General features: G+C 44.3%; 1 protein-coding gene across 4 annotated transcripts in view; it reads left to right on the forward strand.

The window, feature by feature from the left end:
- Positions 1-560: 560 nt before the first annotated feature.
- The window catches only part of FAM81B (family with sequence similarity 81 member B), a 63,254-nt gene continuing 40,853 nt past the window's right edge, over positions 561-22,961 (forward strand). For 2 of the 4 annotated variants that reach the window (XM_084628378.1, XM_084628381.1), the window contains exons 1-2: positions 561-903; positions 4,827-4,889. In XM_084628378.1, the coding sequence (XP_084484504.1) occupies positions 4,849-4,889 (41 nt within the window). In that variant the 5' untranslated portion in view covers positions 561-903; positions 4,827-4,848. The other 2 variants (XM_084628379.1, XM_084628380.1) reach the window with 2 other exon arrangements.

Genomic DNA, 22,961 nt, shown 5'->3' on the forward strand with positions numbered 1-22,961 from the left:
AGTGGGGAGGTCTAGGTTGAATATTAGGAAACACTATTTCAATAGGAGGGTGGTGACGCACTGGAATGGGTTACCTAGGGAGGTGGTGGAAATCTCCATCCTTAGAGGTTTTTACTGTCAGGCTTGACAAAGCCCTGGCTGGGATGATTTAGTTGGAGTTAGTCCTCCTTTGAGCAGCGGGTTGGACTATATGACCTCCTGAGGTCTCTTCCAACCCTAATCTTCTATAATCTGCATGTCAGTTCAACTTTTCTTTCCTGTTTCACCACAGCACTGTGATACCCTCTACCCCCGGTGCAATCCTCATTGAACACTTGTGTTCCTACTTGGCCTGACGCCTGCACTGCTGCAAGAGGGCAGAGGCTCCCTGCGCTCTCTCCCCAAATCTAGGGCATCCTCCCACAAAAAGCATGTGAGATCCTTTAACGTTATTCTACAGAATCGTCATCAGTGACTGTCAGCATAAGACAAAAACAGCAGCTCATTTTCCTGTACACTTCCTTCTCTGAACAGGCATTTTGGTTACCTAGAAACAAGAGTAAACACAAGTGTCTCAGCAACAGTGATCCAAGACACTCAGGAAACTTGTGACTCCTGTGTCTTCTACAAGTCCAACAGCCTTTTCTGATTTTATTTTCATTTCAAAATACTGTCACTGCTCCCAGAAATGTGCAGAATTGTAGGGAGTTTACCAGCAGGTATTCCTGGGTAGTTTGCCATTTTTCTGAGCTGCCCAGCGAACTTGCAGATGGACTGATGATGGTATGGGGAATTTGTGTTTGGGAGAGTTTAGCTGTTTCCTTGACAACAGCATTTGGGGCTCCCGTGCACTGTGGGACTGAGACAATTAATGGGAATGACTTAAAGAGTTAAAAGAAGAACAAAGAAAATGTCAGCTGCAAGGTAAAGTATGATATCAACACAGAGAATGTATTCTCAATGCTGGACTCACTGGCCTTCCAAAGACTTACAGTAGCTAACATCAAATAGGACAATTACAGTGTTTTTCAATGTCCATCTGGTAGAAAGTGGTTTGGTTATCTTTGTGTAATGTCTACAACAAAGTCAAAGTATGCAAGTCTAATATCCTGCTAATATTTTTTCACATTTTTTCCTTCATTATAAGAGAATTTATTTTGTCTGTGTTATGGTTATATGTATGCAATACTATTTAAATTATTTCTTACAGAAATGGTTAGTGAAAATTGTTTCTCATCATACAGAGATAGAATTTCTATTAAGTCGCATGCACAGTAAATAAGGTGATACAGTGCAATTAACTGCAAATAAGCAGATGTGGTGTATAGCTAACTGCTACCATATGATTAAATATCTAATAACATTAGAAAAAGGGTTTTGCATTCAAAATAACTCTTGGGAATCCATCTCTTCTGTCACTATGATGACAGGGCTGCAGTGTGTGCAACCTCATTGTCTCTGATGAAATTGCATCTGGATTTACTGAGAGCAGAATTTGTCCCATGTGTGTAGGAGTATGTGTGTGTACACGTCTTTTAATTATTACTAGGCATCTTTACCAGTTGGGTTACTCTTTTTTCTTTTCTCTATGACTTGTGTTAGTTCATGTCAGCCAATAGTTTTCTGCTTTTACATTATTTAATAAACGCTTTTCATTTGTATTCTTTGAAAATGACTTCAGTAGAACCTCAGAGTTGTGAACACTTTGGGAATGGAGGTTGTTCGTAACTCTGAAATGTTCATAACTCTGAACAAAATATTATGGTTGTTCTCTCAAAAGTTTACAACTGAACATTGACTTAATATGGCTTTGAAACTGTACTATGCAAAAGAAACATGCTGCTTTTAACCATTTTAATTTAAATTAAACAAGCACAGAAATGGTTCCCTTACCTGGTCAATTTTTTTTTTAAACTTTCCCTTTTTTTGTAATTTATGTTTAGCACAGTACTGTACTGTATTTGCTTTTTGGGTGCGTCTCTGCTGCTGCCTGATTGCATACTTCCAGTTCCAAATGAGGTGTGTGGTTGATCAATCAGTTCATAACTCTGTGTTCATAACTCTGAGGTTCTACTGTACTAGTGTTTGTGAAAGATGCTGGATTGACAGCCATAAAAACTGAGAACCTGAAGACTGGAAACCAAGAAGTGCAAGTTTTCAGCACAACTCCAAAATGTGTCTGAAATCTGCTCATAAGAGCTCTGTCCTTTGTCTCTTTGCTGCCTTCAGAGTGTGTGTACTATATATGGAGAGGATACAGTTACATAAAGGTGAAGTTCAATTCACCTGCATTTGAAACTGAGTGTCTTTCTAAAATATATATAACAAATTGTTGTGTTTGCTACCGTAGCAGAAAATAATATTTCCCTCCACTGCCACAATTAGTGAGTGGCTTGTTATGCAGAAAGTCAAACTAGATGACCACAGCGGTCCAATGGATTTTAAGGTCAGAGAAGCCAAAGCATCAGGCTCCAAGGAGGTGAACTGCAGGGCAGTTGGGCTGGGGAGGTAAGACCCATTCCCCTTGCTGTCCTGGAACTAGGGTTAGAGCATTGGTTGCAGTCTCTATGTTATCTGCCTAGTATGATGGTGGAGCCACTGAGAGATCGTCATAGACACAGATCCCATGGCCTCTGCCCTAGCTTGCCTTTGGCCTTCTCCTAATGCAACACTCTACGCCGCCCTTGGTGAAGCTATCACAGAAACCACTCCTGCAGCATACAGGAACTTGGAGGCATACTGGAGTGGATGCTCCATCAGTTTCTCCACAGACAGTCCCAACCTGGGATTTAAGTGTTGTGGAAGATCTTGCACTAACTCTCCCTAACACAGGTTACATTTTAGCATAGATGCTTGCCACAGCTAATTAACCCTGCCCCTAAAGGGCTAGTTCATTCTATACACATGAACTAAATGGAATTCCATTGAGCAGTTTTCTTTCTTTTCTATGGGAAGAGACAAAAAAATTATATATATTGTTTGCAACTATTGGTTCAGCCTGGATTTAGTTGTTATTTTACCTAAAATTCTATTCGTGTCTAAGAGCTGTTCTGTTTCTATTTGAGAAACACAGTTAAAGAGCAATGGAAGAAGCACTAAATAAAATAAAACTAAATTCACCTCCTCACAAAAATACAGCTAGATCACAGGGTATTTATAAACAGCTCATTTTAAGGAGGTGCAATGTGCTATCTGAAGGAATTCAGCCCATCAGTGGGATCTGGTTCACAGGTATGTAATGGAACCCAATTGGTTAAAAATTCTGTAACTGGTCTTGTGCTTTACTCACTGAACGTCAGAGTTTCAACTATGTGCCACGGAACTGGAAAGATGACATCACAGCATCTCCAGGGAAACAGATGCTCATTCTAAGCATCTTTTAGAATGAGGGCAACTGCCTCAGCATTTAATGCAATGCAGGACACCCACTGGTTGATGAACAGGCATACTTCTCTTCCTGAGTTTGAGGTAGAATAGGAAGCCCTTTATTTATCCATTTCCTGATTTTTGAGGGATTAAATTTATAATCTTTAGTTCTTTATTTTAATGTAGTTTTTGCAATGAATTATATGTATCATATTTGTGCACTCTTGTAATAAATGCTTAATAACAAAAGTGTTTCCTTCTGTCCTATGTATATACATTAGTACAGTATATAATTCTGTGAATGTTTTATGATCCCATTTTTGTTCATGTATATCTCTTTATGATGATCTGTTTAGCACCAACAATGAGCTTAATGCTGTACAATGCGCAAAAGTAGAGATAGCTCAGAGATCATATGGAAGAACTAAGAATAAACCACTTTGCAAATTTTCACTCCCTTTATATGTTGGTAGTTATAAGGAACAATAATTTTAAGGAGGGAATAAGTCTTAATGTGAATACCCAGGGATACATGCCAGTACTATATCAGTATAGAGGTATCAAGTGACAACTCTTAGCCCTAACCAGTTTATCCGAATCGGACAGTCATTAGCTGCTTGGCAGTGAAAACAAATTCAATGTGACTCTTGAGAAGTATTCACGTATTCTCTCGTTAGTCACCTTTGGGTCTAGAGGATCCAGTCTTACCATGTCACAATTGTGAAAGGTAGGGCCAGTCTCTCTTCTATGTCTGAACTGCACTCAGCTCAGGGCAATAGGTGTCGGAGAGTGTGGTGTCAAGAATCTGATTATTGTGGTCTTTTGATTAAAGCAATGAGAACCTGTATTAACAGCCAAGGTATTTGTAGTTAAAGATTACGTAACTCTTACCCAACAGAAACCAGAGCCTGTTGTTCACTGTGACCTGCAGTTCATGCACAGTCCCTGTATGGAAAGTCACAGCTACACTCTATATCCTTACACAACAACAGCTATTCCACATATTCCCTCATCCTATGGGCTATGCCCATCTATACTACACCTGACTTTGGTGCAAGTAGGCTGCTCTAACTTGCACTACTGGCAACTGAGGGACCAGAGGCCAGTGGAGAATCATGATTGAGCAGAGCTCTGCCATGTCCCCTTCCTGACTTGCTCTGACATGCCTCTTCTTCTAGAACAGGGGATGACATTGGTACAGGAGTTGGCTCTCCTGACTTTGTGCCTATGTTCCCCTTAGCTAGGGGAATTATCTGCTGATCAGATACAGTCAAAGTCCAGCCTTTTGCTCTCCCTGAATGGAAATCAGAAACTGCTCAATACTCTTCTGATTCTGCTATAGCTTCTGGAAAGTTTGCTGTGTCTATGAGATATATATTCGTGTATGAAGCCCTGTCCTGAAATATGGACTGTACAGATTGTAAACTCATTTGAGTCATGTACATGGAAACCACAAATAAACACTTTAACCTTTGCTTTAGATAAGATTTTCTTCAAGCAAAAATGTCAGAGAACTCCACTGAGTTGGTTAACTACCCTGACAAGTAAGTCTGCAATTACTTAAAATCACAACTATTACCACAATTTGAATGGAAGTTTATTCCGGTCAAGTGCTTATTTAATGGATTGCAGAGTCCCAGACATAAAGCACGGTTCACTCTCTTGTACTTACTACCACTGCTGTGGCGAACAGAGAACAATGTAGATTTATTGGTACGTACCTGCTAATTGTGATTGGCGCTCTACATCAATGGTACTTAATCTGTGGACCTTGAATTGAAGAAAGGAAGAGAACCATTGCTATGTATGGCTCAGGTTCTATTGCATGTATTGCCTGTAGTGTATCAGACCATTTTCTTCAGAATGGAATAAAATCACTCAACTGGTTGCTTCCATGGTCCATGTCGCTATGCAAGAGTGGACTTGCCAAGTTCTTTTGAAAGTAAGTATATTAGACTTCATAATCAAATTCTGAATATGTGAATAACGGGAAGATATCATAAAATCATAGAAGTGTAGGATTGGATGGGACCTCATGAAGTCAGAGTCCAGCCCTCTGGTCTGAGGCAGGTCCAAGTAAACCTAGACCATCCGTGCTAGGTTTGTCTCACCTGCTTTTAAACCTTCCAAAGAGAAGGATTTCACAACCTCCCTTGGAAGTCTGTTCCAGAGTGTAACTATCTTTATAGTGAGAAAATTTTCCTAATATCTAACATAAATCTCCCTTGCTGCAGATTAAGCCCATTACTTCTTTCCCTACCTCCAGTGGACACAGAATAATTGATTACCATCTTCTTTATAACAGCCTGTGACAGGGCCACTCATCTCATGTGAACGCCCCTGCCGGCCAAGTGTGTCTGCACCTGCATTCTCTCAGCTTTGTGATCCCTGTGGATAGTTAAACTTTTTGAGCAAGTTTTCAGGGAGAGCTGAGTCACACAGTCTGTGGATATACAAAAAAAACAGTTCAGATAAATATTGGCTCTCTTTGAGGTCTTCTGCCACCTTCTCTGGGCTTAGGCCACTCCACCTGTGGCTGGTAGAGGGGACCCAGGCCTGCCCACTACTCCGGGTCCCAACCTAGCTGCTTCCTTTTAACTTGCTGTTGCATTTCCCTGGGCCACTTCCCTTCTTAGCCCCAGCATTTTCAGCTTCACCCTTACCTCCGACCTGAAGTCTAGCTTGAGTCCCAGTCATCAGCCAGGAGCACCTTCTTTGCTCCCCTGGCTCCAGCTAGCAACTGATCTGCTCTTGCCAGCAGCTTCTGTCACATGATCTTGCTGGGCTCCGATTGGCTGCTTCCCTGCAGCCTCTCTAGGCAGCCTGGAGGACCCACCTCTACTGCTCTTTCCTGGCCATGGTGTGGAAGGACCACAAGGCCTTCAGCAGAGGGCCTCAAAGGACCTGATACACCCCGTCACACATCTGTTAACATATATGAAGAGTTTTATCAGGTCCAGACTCAGTCTTCTTTTTTCAAGACTAAACATGCCCAGTTTAACCTTTCCTCATAGGTCAAGTTATCTAAACCTTTTATCATTTTTATTGGTCTCCTCTGAACTGTCTCCAATTTGTCCACATCTTTCCTAAAATGTGGCACCCAGAACTGAACACAATACTCCAGCTGAGGCCTCACCAATGCGGAGTAGAGTGGGACAACTCCCTTCCGTGTCATACATGCAACACTCCTGTTAACACATCCCATAATGATATTAGCCTTTTTCTCAACAGCCTCATATTGCACCTTTTTCTCAATTGCACCAAGAAGGCCTCCATTGCTTTTCTCCTCAAAAACAGTGTAATAATTATCCATGGGTATAAGTTACCACCCAGCCCTTTCTAAGCAAGCATATTTATTCTTAAGGTGAAAACATTACAGAGAAAATATTAAAACAGAAGAATCTACATGCATGCTAATAAGCTTACCAGGGATCACCCCAGATCCAACAAGAGCTCTGGCAGTTGAGCAGTCCCTCAAACTCCACCAAGGAGTTTTTTTCTGTGGTCACAAGTTCACAACAGCTGTTAGCTTAGAACAAGCACACCCATGAATCTGAGTCACGTCGTTATACAGTTTGGGTCTTTGATCTGCAGAGACCAGGAATAGTTAGTCAGCCAGACAATAGTCCCCTATTCAGGGCGAAGCGTCAAAAGGTTGGGTCTTGCATAGCTGAGCATGGTAATTTGCATTCACCTCCTTCCAGATATTTCCTAGAAAGCCCACTTCACTTGGTTTGTCTGGCACATTGTTTAAAATAATCCTTTGACGCTCATAACCCTTCCCAATGTTTACATTGACTATCTTCTGTCTAGAGAAGTTACACACAATCCCAAAATAATACATAAGCTTTGCATTTTTAATAAATGGAACTCCTAAAACACTTAAACTTAATTCAATAAGGTTTAGTATAACTCAATTAGGTTTATCTCGAATATTGCAGGAAGTTACTATAGGTGGCCCATCAGCCAGCAGAACTAGGTTGGAGTAAGGAGGAATGCACACTGCATCCAAGTGAAAGGAAAGCAGAAATCACTGCTGTGAAGTTTCCTGGAGGCATTGTGCCTGCCTCATAAATGATTCTGTGCACACTTGATTGTGCACAATGGTTGCTGCATAATCCCTCCTCCTCTAGCTAGCTGGAGCCATTTAAAGATGAATAGAAATGAAGTAATCATTGCTGACATGAAGGAAATGCAAGACTGAATCAAAAGTACAAACTGTAGGATTTCTCTTAAATTCTACCCCAATACAGATTTCAAAGAACCAAACAGGATAAATGATTTATGATTTCTCCATGTGAGTGAACTCAGTCATGCAACAACTGAGTGACAAATACTATTTTTCAAACTTGATAAGGAATATCTTTATTTTTTTAAGGATTGTACTAAGCCTCCTTTTTAGCCTTTTATTTTGCACGCTAATACTACCAGTAACAATGTGTTAAGTAGGCTGGCCCCTGTGGTTAGTGAGCCACACTCTGATGAAAGATTCTGGTTCAGTTTCCAGGCTCAGTTTTGCCTTCACAAGTGCAGAGAGTAGGGTTGCCAACTTTCTACTTGCACAAAACCGAATACCTTGCCCTGCCCCCTACCCAGCCCCTCCTCCGAGGCCCACCCCCTTCATCCCCTCCTCTCTGTCACTCGCTCTCCCCACCCTCACTCACTCGCTCATTTTCAAATGGCTGGATCAGGGGATTGGGGTGTGGGGGAGGGGGTGCAGGCTCCGGGATGGGGCCACAGGCTCCAGGGTGGGGCCAGAAATGAGGAGGTCAGGGTGAAGGAGGGGGCTCTGGGCTGAGGCCGTGAGTTGGGATGCAGGAGTGGGTGAAGGCTCCTTCTGGGGGGTGTGGGCTCTGGGGTGGGGCCAGGGATGAGGAGTTTTGGGTGCAGAAGGGGACTCGGGCTGGAAGGTGAAGCCAAGGGGTTCGGAGTATGGGAGGGGGCTCCGAGCTGAGCCAGGGGTTGGGGTGTGAGAGAGGATATAGGCTCTGGACTGAAGTTGTGGGTTCTGGGGCAGGGCCAGAAATGAGGGTGAGGGAGGGGGCTCTGGGCTGGGGCAGGGGGTTGGGATGCAGGGGGTTGGGGTGCAGGGGGTGAGGGCTCTGGCTGGGGTGTGGGTTCTGGGGTGGGGCTTGGGATGAGGGGTTTGGAGTGCAGGAGGGTGCTCCAGGCTGGGATGGAGGGGTTCAGAGGACAGGAGGGGGATCAGGGCTGGGGCAAGGGGTTGGGGCATGGGGGGGGGGACTGAGGGTTCCGGCTGGGGGGTGTGGGCTTTGGGGTGGGGCTTGGGATGAGGGGTTGAGGGTGCAGGAGGGTGCTCCGGGCTGGGGCCGAGGGATTTGGAGGGAGGGAGGGGGATCAGGCCTGTGACAGGGGGCTGGAGTGTGGGAGGGGCTCAGTAGTGCAGGCTCCGGGTGCTTACCTCAAGCACCTTACCTCAGGCAGCTCCCGGAAGCAGTGGCATGTCCCTCTTCTGGCTCCTATGCAGAGGTGCAGCCAGGGGCTCTGTATGCACAGGCGGCACCACTGCAGCTCCCATTGGCTGGGAACCACGGCCAGTGGGATCTGTGGAACTGGTGCTTGGTGCAGGGGCAGCACGCAGAGCCACCTGGCTGCACCTACACATAGGAGCTGGATGTGGGAGCCTGCCTTAGCCCAGCTGTGCTGCTGATTGGACTTTTAATGACCCAGTCAGCGGTGCTGACTGAAGCTGCCAGGGACCCTTTTCGACTGGTGTTCCAGTCGAAAACTGGACACCTGGCAACCTTAGCAGAGAGGTACAATTTTCATTCTCCTATCCCTGTGCCTGTAAAGCAGCTGGGCTGGAAGGTGAATTCACTCATGTGGAAAGGCAGCAGTGGTCCTCACAATGCCCTTTGAAGTAGAATGCCCACCACAGAGCTGCACTGCCTAAATCAGTCAATCCCTGTGTCCCGTCACTGAGGATTGCAAAGTTTGGAGCACTGTTTCCATAACATGCTAAAGCCTATGGCAGAAAGAATGCAAAGTTCTGCAGTGACCCAACACTCAGCCAGTAGGAAATCACTGTGACTCTAGGTTTTAATGAGGATTAAACTAGACAAAAAGTAAGATGGAATCACTGGGAAATCAAATGTTATGTGGTACTGTTAATTATGCTAGTTTGGGGGTCAAGGCAATGGACCGTTCATGCACATAAAGTGTTTTATGGTTGGATATCAAATGAAGATGTATTTACTTCTAGACTGAACATTCAGGGTTCATAGGAGTTGAATATAAGGAGCATGTTTATTGCTCATGACTGTGAAGTACCCCATGCTAAATTATTCCTTTTTGGAGAAATGAGAGAAGGCCTTGAAGTAATGGAAAATTGATTAACTACCCCTAGTATTACATCTATAAATATTCCTCTCATGAATTTACTTGATGTGTTTGTGTGTTAATTTTTTCTTCAAACTTGGTTGCCTAAAGTTAGAATTGTCAGAATTCTAGAATTGTATTATAATTGACTGTTGTGGAAATGATTACAATGTCACTGAAGAATAATTTTTAGTTCAGATAGAAAATAAGTAGCAGGAAAGAATTCTAATGAAACAAAAATCTTGTTGTCATGCAAATAAAGGAAGAAATCCAGAATAACATATTAGCAGAATTGCTCCCAATAGAAAATGTCTCAGTTTTCCCATTGTTTTTCTTAAAAGTATTCTGGTTGATAGGTTGGGGCAAAGGTCACTAACGACCCAGGTGAACCCTGAGGTTCTGCTCTCCCCCCGTCGCCCCCCATATTCCAAAGAAGCTATGTGATCTTAATTGATCAGCTGTGTTTGGGATCACAAACATGTACATTTTGGCATCTGTACTCCTTCAATGACATCATGTCTATGATACCAGAGAGGGTGGGACAACACTACTGATCACTGGGAGATCTAACACTTTCTAGAGATCTCTCAGATTCCTAACTGATGTAGGGAATGCAGTATAGCTGATTCTTTGACATACTCCTTCCTGAGGGATCAGGAGGAGAGTGGGACAGGAGGAAAGATATTTCTTTTATAATAAACCTAATTTTTCACTAGCCTATGCCTTTGGTCCTAGAGTGCATTCCTGAATTCGTATGTCCAGGTTGATTGTGCAATTTGCTGTTGCTTGCTTGTTGAGCCAGTTAAATGAGGTGATGCTGGTAGGCAAAGGAAAGTATTTTGAAAAGCTTGCAGCTACAGTACTGTCTGTTTAATCAGTTCACTCCATGGTCTAGGAGTACTTGTGGATTCCTCACCTATGCTGAGCTCTCACATAGAAAGCATTACGCACAGATGCTATTGCCATCTCTGCTTGACTAGGAAACTCTCTCTCTCATCGTGGCAGGTGAAGGCCTGGCCTCAGGTATTCATACCTTTGTCACCCTGTCGCTGGATTACAGCAATGCAGTATACTGGGGCATGAAGCCTTCAGAATTTAGGAAACTCATACTAATACAGAATGCTGCAGTGCATCTCCTCAGCAAAACAGGCTACCACAAGCACATCAAAGCTTTCTATGCTGGCTTCCCATAGAATTTCAAATCTAGTTCAAAGTTTCACTCCATATCTTCAAAGTGCTTCATGACTTGGGCCCAAGATATTTAAAAGATGCCGAAAGCTCTGTGATTGAAGTCTGTGGTTGACAATTCCGTTCCTCTGGCACAATGGAACTGTCAAAACAAAAGTAATGCTCATCTGTGCAGGAGACAGAACTTTCTATGGGGATGGTCTGAGAGTGTGGAATGAACTCCCCCAAGAACTAAGGACAATCACAAACCCACCACTTTCCACTCCAAATCCAAGGTGCATTTTGTTGACCTTGCCTTCTCTAACACAGACACATAGAAACAGGTATATTTATATAAAACAACAAAACAAAAAACACCCCTTCACCACATACCTCCTATAATAGTATCCTTGTGTGCAGTGTAGTATCCTACAAGATACTACACTGCACATAATACTCCCCCTAGGAAGAGGATGACAGAACAAACAGCATGTGACAGAAGTTATTCACATTGTTTAATGCACAACTGGAAGGTGCTCACATACTACAGTGAGCATAGCCAAGGAAAGTGTGGGGCCCTTACTGAATGGGGGAGGCAACCTAGTGACAGAGGATGTGGAAAAAGCTAATGTACTCAATGCTTTTTTTCCCTCTGTCTTCACGAACAAGGTCAGCTTCCAGACTACTGCACTGGGCAGCACAGTATGGGGAGGAGGTGACCAGCCCTCTGTGGAGAAAGAAGTGGTTCAGGACCATTTAAAAAAGCTGGACAAGCACAAGTCCATGGGGCAGGATGCGCTGCATCCGAGGGTGTTAAGGGAGTTGGTGGATGTGATTGCAGAGCCACTGGCCATTATCTTTGAAAACTCATGGTGATCAGGGGAGGTCCTGGATGATTAGAAAAAGGCTAATGTAGTGCCCCTCTTTAAAAAATGGAAGAAGGAGGATCCTGGGAACTACAGGCCAGTCAGCCTCACCTCAATCCCTGGAAAAATCATGGAGCAGGTCCTCACGGAATCAATTTTGAAGCACTTAGAGGAGAGGAAAGTGTTCAGGAACAGTCAGCATGGACTCACCAAGGGCAAGTCATGCCAGACTAACCTAATTGCCTTCTATGATGAGATAACTGGCTCTGTGGATGAGGGGAAAGCAGTGGATGTGTTATTCCTTGACTTTAGCAAAGCTTTTGATATGGTCTCCCACAGTATTCTTGCCAGCAAGTTAAAGAAGTATGGGCTGGATGGACTATAAGGTGGATAGAAAGCTGGGTAGATCATCGGGCTCAACAGGTAGTGATCAATGGCTCCATGTCTAGTTGGCAGCCGATATCAAGCGAAGTGCTCCACAGGTTGGTCCTGGGCCCGGTTTTGTTCAATATCTTCATTAATGATCTGGAGGAGGGCGTGGATTGCACCCTCAGCAAGTTTGCAGATGACACTAAACTCGGAGAAGTGATAGATACACCGGAGAGTAGGGATAGGATACAGAGGGACCTAGACAAATTAAAGGATTGGACCAAAAGAAGTCTGATGAGGTTCAACAAGAACAAGTGCAGACTCCTGCACTTAGGACGGGAGAATCCTATGCACTGCTACAGGCTGGGAACCAACCGGCTAGGCAGCATTTCTGCAGAAAAGGACCTAGGGGTTACATTGGACGAGAAGCTGGATATAAGTCAACAGTGTGCCCTTGTTGCCAAGAAGGCTAAGGGCATTTTGGGCTGTATAAGTAGGAGCATTGCCAGCAGATCGAGGGACGTGATCATTCCCCTCTATTTGGCATTGGTGAGGCCTCATCTGGAGTACTGTGTCCAGTTTTGGGCCCCACACTACAAGAAGGATGTGGAAAAATTGGAAAGAGTCCAGTGGAGGGCAACAAAAATGATTAGGCGTCTGAAACACATGACTTATGAGGAGAGACTGAGGGAACTGGGATTATTTAGTCTGCAGAAGAGAAGAATGAGGGGGGATTTGACAGCTGCTTTCAACTACCTGAAGGGGGTTCCAAAGAGGATGGATCTAGACTGTTCTCAGTGGTAGCAGATGACAGAACGAGGAGTAATGGTCTCAAGTTGCAGTGGGGGAGGTTTAGGTTGCATGTTAGGAAAAACTTTTTCTCTAGGAGGGTGGTGAAGCACTGGAATGGGTTAGCTAGGGAGGTGGTGGAATCTCCTTCTTTAGAGATTTTTAAGGTCAGGCTTGACAAAGCCCTGGCTGGGATGATTTAGTTGGGGATTGGTCCTGCTTTGAGTAGGGGGTTGTACTAGATGACCTCCTGAGGTCCCTTTCAACCCTGATATTCTATGATTCTAACCTATATAGAACAGAATTCAGTCTCCTCCTTTACTGTTTCTCCTTTAGTTTCTTCACGTTGTATCTATTAAATGACCCAGTATGGCCATTGTTATGTTCTTATGTTATGCACTTAGCAAAGAAGGGGGTCTGTCTGGTGGAGGCATTGGTTCGCTTTGTTATAGTCAAACTTGGCATGAGGGATCAAAGACAGCCAATCATCTCAATCATTTAGAAAGCAACACTGGTACTGTTCTAGCCCTCTGGCTGCTCATTGCTCATGCCCACCACTGTGACTATTCTTGTGTTTCCTTGTTCCTGCTGCCCCTATCTTGCACATATCTTTGCCTCAGCCCTGTCCCTGCCTGAGATCTCCCCCTTGCCTTACCCTGCTTGCTCCTGGTGATTCCAATTTTGACTCTTGGCTCTGGGCTCTCATTCCAGCTTGACTCTCAGCTCTGAGTCCCAGTGTCTGACCTCCACATGACAAGGCCCACTTTACTGAAGCCAACGTTTCTGGCAGGAAAATGGAATGAAAATCTCACCTGTCTTTACAGTTTTATGACCAGAGCCTGTGCAGCCGGATTTCAGGAGGGCTTTGAGTTTATGGCACACGCTTTCAGATATTTTGAAGAATTTAATTAATGCGGCAAAGTGGTTTAGAAATATAGCATAAGGAGTTCTTCAGTTTATATTCATTTTTCCAAAAGCATGACCAAACACAGATTGTAATTTCTATTTCAAACCAGCCAGACCAAAAAGATTAATATCAGTGACAATAATTTATGGTAAATGAATTACCAAAATCTTTGACAATTCAAAATCCCATAATAGCTCCAGAATCTGGTAAACCACTTTCTCAGATCTCACAAGTTCTATAGTACCCTTTTGACAAATATCGGCATTATTAATCCCACAAACCGATGGACTGGAGAAAGAAAGAAATATAACTCTTATAAAATGTGGAGGAAATCTGAAAGATGATGCAAAATATCAACATCAAATGCTCCCATATTTGATATTTGCATAAAGAGAAGTATCCCACAGGTGCTAATGGGTTTTCCCTATTCAAACAGAACCAGTCAGTGGAATACGGCACTGCCTGAGGAGGGCAGAATGAAAGAGTCTAATGTTCTGTCTTGTAATGGAGCTGAAGGCCTCAAGCTTCTTGCAGGATCAGGCCCTTCATGAGGGATTTAAAACAGCAATCCTGAGCAGTCCTCCGGAGGACTGAGTCATCTATCTGCCGCCCTGACCGGGAAAACCGAGAAGTCTGCTGCTTGCCGGGGGCTAAGATTCGCGATGTGACGGAGAGACTGCCGAGACTCATCAAGCCCTCTGATCGCTACCCCTTCCTGCTTCTCCATGTGGGCACCAATGATACTGCCAAGAATGACCTTGAGCGGATCACTGCAGACTACGTGGCTCTGGGAAGAAGGATAAAGGAGTTTGAGGCGCAGGTGGTGTTCTCGTCCATCCTCCCCGTGGAAGGAAAAGGCCTGGGTAGGGACCGCCGAATAGTGGAAGTCAACGAATGGCTACGCAGGTGGTGTCAGAGAGAAGGCTTTGGATTCTTTGACCATGGGATGGTGTTCCATGAAGGAGGAGTGCTGGGCAGAGACGGGCTCCACCTTATGAAGAGAGGGAAGAGCATCTTTGCGAGCAGGCTAGCTAACCTAGTGAGGAGGGCTTTAAACTAGGTTCACTGGGGGAAGGAGACTAAAGCCCTGAGGTAAGTGGGAAAGCGGGATACCGGGAGGAAGCACAGGCAGGAATGTCTGTGAGGGGAGGGCTCCTGCCTCATACTGAGAATGAGGGGCGATCAGCAGATTATCTCAAGTGCTTATATACGAATGCACAAAGCCTTGGAAACAAGCAGGGAGAACTGGAGGTCCTGGTGATGTCAAGGAATTGTGACGTGATTGGAATAACAGAGACTTGGTGGGATAACTCCCATGACTGGAGTACTGTCATGGATGGTTATAAACTGTTCAGGAAGGACAGGCTGGGCAGAAAAGGTGGGGGAGTAGCACTGTATGTAAGGGAACAGTATGACTGCTCAGAGCTCCGGTACGATACTGCAGAAAAACCTGAGTGTCTCTGGATTAAGTTTAGAAGTGTGAGCAACAGGAGTGATGTAGTGGTGGGAGTCTGCTATAGACCACCGGACCAGGGGGATGAGGTGGATGAGGCTTTCTTCCGGCAGCTCACAGAAGCTACTAGATCGCATGCCCTGGTTCTCATGGGTGACTTTAATTTTCCTGATATCTGCTGGGAGAGCAGTACAGCGGTGCATAGACAATCCAGGAAGTTTTTGGAAAGCATAGGGGACAATTTCCTGGTGCAAGTGCGAGAGGAGCCAACTTGGGGGGAGCTTTTCTTGACCTGCTGCTCACAAACCGGGAAGAATTAGTAGGGGAAGCAAAAGTGGATGGGAACCTGGGAGGCAGTGACCATGAGATGGTCGAGTTCAGGATCCTGACACAGGGAAGAAAGGTAAGCAGCAGGATACGGACCCTGGACTTCAGGAAAGCAGACTTCGACTCCCTCAGGGAACGGATGGGTAGGATCCCCTGGGGGACTAACATGAAGGGGAAAGGAGTCCAGGAGAGCTGGCTGTATTTCAAGGAATCCCTGTTGAGGTTACAGGGACAAACCATCCCGATGTGTCGAAAGAATAGTAAATATGGCAGGCGACCAGCTTGGCTTAACGGTGAAATCCTAGCGGATCTTAAGCATAAAAAAGAAGCTTACAAGAAGTGGAAGGTTGGACATATGACCAGGGAAGAGTATAAAAATATTGCTCGGGCATGTAGGAATGAAATTAGGAGGGCCAAATCGCACCTGGAACTGCAGCTAGCGAGAGATGTCAAGAGTAACAAGAAGGGTTTCTTCAGGTATGTTGGCAACAAGAAGAAAGCCAAGGAAAGTGTGTGCCCCTTAATGAATGAGGGAGGCAACCTAGTGACGAAGGATGTGGAAAAAGCGAATGTACTCAATGATTTTTGCCTCTGTCTTCACGAACAAGGTCAGCTCCCAGACTGCTGTGCTGGGCATCACAACATGGGGAATAGATGGCCAGCCCTCTGTGGAGAAAGAGGTGGTTAGGGACTATTTAGAAAAACTGGACGTGCACAAGTCCATGGGGCCAGATGAGTTGCATCCGAGAGTGCTAAAGGAACTGGCGGCTGTGATTGCAGAGCCATTGGCCATTATCTTTGAAAACTCGTGGCGAACGGGGGAAGACCCGGATGACTGGAAAAAGGCTAATGTAGTGCCAATCTTTAAAAAAGGGAAGAAGGAGGATCCTGGGAACTACAGGCCAGTCAGCCTCACTTCAGTCCCCGGAAAAATCATGGAGCAGGTCCTCAAAGAATCAATCCTGAAGCACTTACATGAGAGGAAAGTGATCAGGAACAGTCAGCATGGATTCACCAAGGGAAGGTCATGCCTGACTAATCTAATCGCCTTCTATGATGAGATTACTGGTTCTGTGGATGAAGGGAAAGCAGTGGATGTATTGTATCTTGACTTTTGCAAAGCTTTTGACACGGTCTCCCACAGTATTCTTGTCAGCAAGTTAAGGAAGTATGGGCTGGATGAATGCACCATAAGGTGGGTAGCAAGTTGGCTAGATTGTCGGGCTCAACGGGTAGTGATCAATGGCTCCATGTCTAGTTGGCAGCCGGTGTCAAGTGGAGTGCCCCAGGGGTCGGTCCTGGGGCCGGTTTTGTTCAATATCTTCATAAATGATCTGGAGGATGGTGTGGATTGCACTCTCAGCAAATTTGCGGATGATACTAAACTGGGAGGAGTGGTAGATACACTGGAGGGCAGGGATAGGATACAGAGGGACCTAGACAAATTGGAGGATTGGGCCAAAAGAAATCTGATGAGGTTCAATAAGGATAAGTGCAGGGTTCTGCACTTAGGACGGAAGAACCCAATGCACAGCTACAGACTAGGGACCGAATGGCTAGGCAGCAGTTCTGCGGAAAAGGACCTAGGGGTGACAGTGGACGAGAAGCTGGATATGAGCCAGCAGTGTGCCCTTGTTGCCAAGAAGGCCAATGGCATTTTGGGATGTATAAGTAGGGGCATAGCGAGCAGATCGAGGGACGTGATCGTCCCCCTCTATTCGACATTGGTGAGGCCTCATCTGGAGTACTGTGTCTAGTTTTGGGCCCCACACTACAAGAAGGTTGTGGATAAATTGGAGAGAGTCCAGCGAAGGGCAACAAAAATGATTAGGGGTCTAGAACACATGAGTTATGAGGAGAGGCTGAGGGAACTGGGATTGTTTAGTCTACAGAAAAGAAGAATGAGGGGGGATTTGATAGCTGCTTTCAACTACCTGAGAGGTAGTTCCAGAGAGGATGGTTCTAGACTATTCTCAGTGGTGGAAGAGGACAGGACAAGGAGTAATGGTCTCAAGTTGCAGTGGGGGAGGTTCAGGTTGGATATTAGGAAAAACTTTTTCACTAGGAGGGTGGTGAAACACTGGAATGCGTTGCCTAGGGAGGTGGTGGAATCTCCTTCCTTAGACGTTTTTAAGGTCAGGCTTGACAAAGCCCTGGCTGGGATGATTTGATTGGGTATGGGTCCTGCTTTTGAGCAGGGGGTTGGACTAGATGACCTCCTGAGGTCCCTTCCAACCCTGATATTCTATGATTCTATGATAGAAGAGGGGAATAGATTTTCTTTGTGTGTTATAATGCTGAGTCATGGTTTGTTCTTTTGCAGCTGTACAGCCATCTACCCAGTATGGTTCTAGGGTGCAATACTACATAATTAGTAATGGCAGAATAATACTGATATGGTTCAGGAGTGAGCTGTACATTTCACCTTTCTCTGGTTCCCAATGGTCACTTCTTTCAAGTGACAGGCCTACATTTGCACTTCACCCAGGGTGGAATCCTACATTTCACCCCACTTTTAGACTGGATCATCAGGCTTCAGCACCTCAGTTTACCAACCCTTAGTACTTTGGCAATACCAGCTGGCTTTGATACATGCCATTTACATCTCTCCAGGAGCTTTGACCAGTTTGAGAATGCAGCTTGTTCAAAACAAAGTGTTATTTATCCACAGAACATAAGCAGAGAAAAAAGGCGTTATCACAACAAAAGCATAAACACACATTGTCTTATCTAAACGTAAGCATCTGCTCCTCCCTTCATTTTTCTGGGGATCAAGTTCCAGCCTGCTTTTCTGCAGACTGTCTCCCCTGTCTCATCAGAGGCTCATTTTTAACTGCTTCCAGTCTCTGTTTTAGAGTTCCCACACAAAAATGTCTTGGGATTCAAGCTGGGGTCTTTCTTACCACCTTCCATTCCCCTGCAGAACCTGTCAGGTCCCAGTTCCATATTAGGGGAGATAAACTTCAAATTATCACCTCAATTGTATGTTTGACTATCAGTAGTCAGGACTGTCTCTGCTCATTAAGCTTTTGGTTCCAGTAATCCCAGGTTAACCAAAACTAATTTAACTTTTTGTTACCTGTTAGCCAGCAACTCAACCACCAAGTGCAGAGATATATACATAGCATCCATAAAATTATTACAGATCTTTCACATTCCTCAGATACCATAGTGCAACAGCTACTCATTATAAAATAAATAATAATAGCTCTTACATAGTGCATTCCATCCAAAGTGTTCACAAAAGAAGTTAGGAACATTATCCCCCACTTTACAGCTAGGAAAACTGAGACAGAGCAGGAAAGTGACTCATCCTAGGTGTCCCAGTAGCAGAGCAGAGAATAGAATAAATATTTCCCCATATAGTTCAAGTCTTAGTTAAAAGATATCTGTAACATGTATTGCTTTCAATCCATCTCTGACTCCTAGTGGGATGGGGACAGAATGGAAATCTCAGTGTAAGAAAATATGAAACGGAAAAAGAGCTGTCATAAATATAAAGGGAAAGGTAACCACCTTTCTGTATACAGAACTATAAAATCCCTCCAGGCCAGAGGCAAAACCCTTTCACCTGTAAAGGGTTAAGAAGCTAGGATAACCTTGCTGGCACCTGATGAAAATAACCAATGAGGAGACAAGCTACTTTCAAAGCTGGGGGGGCAGAAACAAAGGGTCTGTCTGTCTGTGTGATGCTTTTGCCAGGACCAGATCAGGAATGCTCCTTAGAACTTCTGTTAAATTAGTAAGTAATCTAGCTAGAAATGCATTAGATTTCCTTTTGTTAAATGGCTGGTAAAATAGGTTGTGCTGAATGGAATGTATATTCCTGTTTTTGTGTCTTTTTGTAACTTAAGGTTTTGCCTAGAGGGATTCTCTATGTTTTGAATCTGATTACCATGTAAGGTATTTACCATCCTGATTTTACAGAGGTGATTCTTTTACTTTTCTTTAATTAAAATCCTTCTTTTAAGATCCTGATTGCTTTTTCATTGTTCTTAAGATCCAAGGATTTGGGTCTGAGTTCACCTATGCAAATTGATGAAGATTTTTATCAAGCCTTCCCCAGGAAAAGGGGTGTAGGGCTTGGGGGGATATTTTGGAGGGAAGATGTCTCCAAGTGGTCTCTTTCCCTGTTCTTTGTTTAACATGCTTGGTGTTGGCAGCATAGGGTTCAAGGACAAGGCAAAGTTTGTACCTTGAGGAAGTTTTTAACCTACGCTGGTAAGAATAAGCTTAGGGGGTCTTTCATGTACCCTAGAGTTCAGAGTGGGGAAGGAACCTTGACAAGAGCCTTGGGTTTTCAATTTGGCATATTGAGGAATTTCCATCAGACTCTTGGCAAATGACTAGATAGGTCATCAGAAAGATAGGTAAATGAAATAATAAAGCTCCAAATATCAAATAATTAATGTCTAACCAGCAAGCTCTCTGAGATTTAGTGAGTGGAACTCTAAATCTTTCTCTAGTCTGACAGCTAATATGTCAACAGGCTTTATTAGAGTTTCATTTTCATATAATTAACAGGAGCCACTTTCTTTGTTAAACAAGATGATCTGTGGGAAACAGCAATGTATTTATAAAACTAAGTAAGATTTTAAATAAGTCTGACCGACAGTGCAGGATTCTCAATCAGTCTTCTGTGACTTTGGTTCAGCAGCCACTGATAAAGCACAGCATACACAATCTCAAGAAGTCAGTTTGATATTTAAAGTTTACAGAGCACTGACTGACAATAAATGTTTACTTCTAGTGCTGTTTCATGGCTGGCAATGGTTGTGTTTATTTTTAAATCCTAATTGCACAGCTAAATGTAAAATAGCTTTTGGTAGAAACAGCCCAGGAGCCAGAATATCTTTATAGTCCATATGGTTGTAAAATTTATTGTGGATTACCCTTAGGCACACATCAATCAGTAAACTGTCATCTTTGCATTTTCTATATTGACGAGCAGGACAGCTGAACTTTCTTCTCCTCCTCTTTCTTTAAGTTATTTTTATATCAGGACATTTATTTATAGCAATCTAAAAGCAAAGATCACAATAAGGGAAAATGCATCTGATTTCTTTCCAGACTACTATCTGGGTATTTTTCTTTATTATTAAATTACAGTTTTCAGCTTAAATCATGTTATAGGGTACTGTGCCTATGCCATTGTGGTTAAATTAAGAGACACATAATACAAGTGGTCTTTTGGATGAGATGTATATCCAAGGTTCTGACCCACTTGCAGTAATTAAAGATCCCATGGGACTTTTTACAAGAATAAGAGTGTCTTGACCAATTCCAGACGGGGCCTATCCATGAGTCCATTTCAAAAGGATATGATATTCTTCTTCCCTTCCAGCTCTAGACAACTGCATAGTTTTGCTGCATGCTCCTAAATATCTGGTTCATTCCACCCCAGGGATGGTTGCATTTCAGTGTGTTTGTGTGAATGATTCCTCTGGCCACAGTCCTGTGTTCCCACATCCACAAGCAGCTGGGCCCTGAATCGCAGTAGAATTAGCACAGTTCTTCTGTGCAGGGTAATCAGGTAGGTGGCAAGCCTGAGAAAGGTGGCCAGGCTGCAATCATTGTAGACCACAGAGCTGTGTTCTGTGGGGATCAGGACACCATCTGCAGCAGCATCAAGACGGTTTTGTGTCTGTGAATAGACAGAGGTATAATTTATACACACACAAATATCTTCCATCTCTGTGCAAAGCCCAAGTCCTAATTCTTTGTGTGGGAGCTCTTCACAGGCCAGGGAATGGAATCTTCCTCACAGGTGATTCTAAAGCAGCTGCATGTGTGGAGATTAGTAGTGGACCCACATAGCTGCTCAGATACCATGATGATGGACCCAGCATAAGAACCTTGAGGTAATCAAGACAATTATGCAATATGGTCCCCGTTTTTCACTATGACAGTAAGTGAGAATTGTAAACAAGCCAGGCCTTTAAAATGAATAAACTTCTCGTACATGAAGAGGTCACTACAGAAGCAGACCTGATATCAGAATCTGTCCACAGTAAGGTAAATGAAGCCTTGATCCAAGGCCAAGTTTTATTTGGATTGATTTTCTTTATTGACAAAGGTAAGCTAACAAAAGAGACATTAACCAGAACAAGTACAAATTGTGCAAGTCCAGAACAGCTACCAGTTCTGACCACACTATGCATTATGGAACAGTTCTGCATTAAAACTACATTGTTTCATTGTTGTTCTGTTGGGCTTTATGCAACTGTGTGAGTAAAGTTAAGATGAAGTATTGAACGTCTCACGGGACTGGTAATGGGACATAAGGGGGTTTACTTCCAGGTTCCCAGTTCAAACCCAGTCAACATCAGTAATTACTAGAAATGTTTTCCATTTGAAGGCTGTTAAGGGGTCTTATGTGAAAAGAGTTCGGGATCTCAGTCCAGTTTCCAATGGAAAAGTGTCAGCATTAACCAAACACGCACCATCACAATTGACATCAATTAGCACCCTACAGAGGCGCAAGGGCTGAACTACCCCTCTCAAAGGAAGAGATTGTCACTCTAGGTAAGGGCTGAGGCATAATGACAGGACAGAGAGAGAGAGCTTGCACAGCTACTGCCCAGACTGTACTTGTTCTGCAGATAAACAGCAGACTCTAGTCTTCAGGGCTGTCAGACTGGCATTTTTTAAAAATAAGAACATTGTGATACGGTGTTTGAAGGGCCGGCTGCCTAGCAGTTAGCATACCTGACTTCCAGCCCATGGTTTCTCTGACCAGAGAGCAGGGGTGACTAGTTCCTGACCTTAGGCTGGGAATCTTCTGGCCTTCACCTGAATCTGGGCCTCAGCCCTTAGTGGGGGGTGTAGTAGTGAGACCCCAGCCCTCCCTCTCTACCATGACCTAGCCCAGGGCCCCGTGGGAAGCAATGCCAGTAGGATCCTCTGAACGGAGAATTCAAGTCCACTGCCCTGGGCTACTTCCTACCTATGTCCCTTCAGTTTGCGGCATAGCCCCTATCGTCCAAACAGTCTGTAGTGGCTCAACTTGAGAAGCGCCCCCTCGCAGAGCTTCTGCTGCATCCTGCCACAGCCTCAAGTCCTCTGGGCAGGGTGGATGTAAGACCCACAATGTCTTGAAAGTCAAAATAGTAAAGTTCACTCACTGCTGGATGCTCCCTAGTCTCCTCAACAGTCTCTCCCGGTCAAGAGTGCTTCTCCTACAGCAGCTGTCCTGTCTGTCAGGCTTGTAGTGATGGCTCCCCTCCAGTAGAGAGGCAGGACTATCTTCAGCCTCTTCACCAGTCAGCCCTAAACTGAGCCAGCTTCTCTCCTTTTCTTCCCCCTCCAGGCCTGCCATTGGCCTATCTGGGCCCATAGGCTCTCTTTAACCTCTTTTCTGCTGGTGAGAGGTTTCTCTGATCCATCACACACATTTACA

The sequence above is a fragment of the Lepidochelys olivacea genome, assembly GCF_965140295.1.
Source record: "Lepidochelys olivacea isolate rLepOli2 genome assembly, chromosome: 5".
In the NCBI taxonomy this organism is placed as follows: domain Eukaryota; kingdom Metazoa; phylum Chordata; order Testudines; family Cheloniidae; genus Lepidochelys; species Lepidochelys olivacea.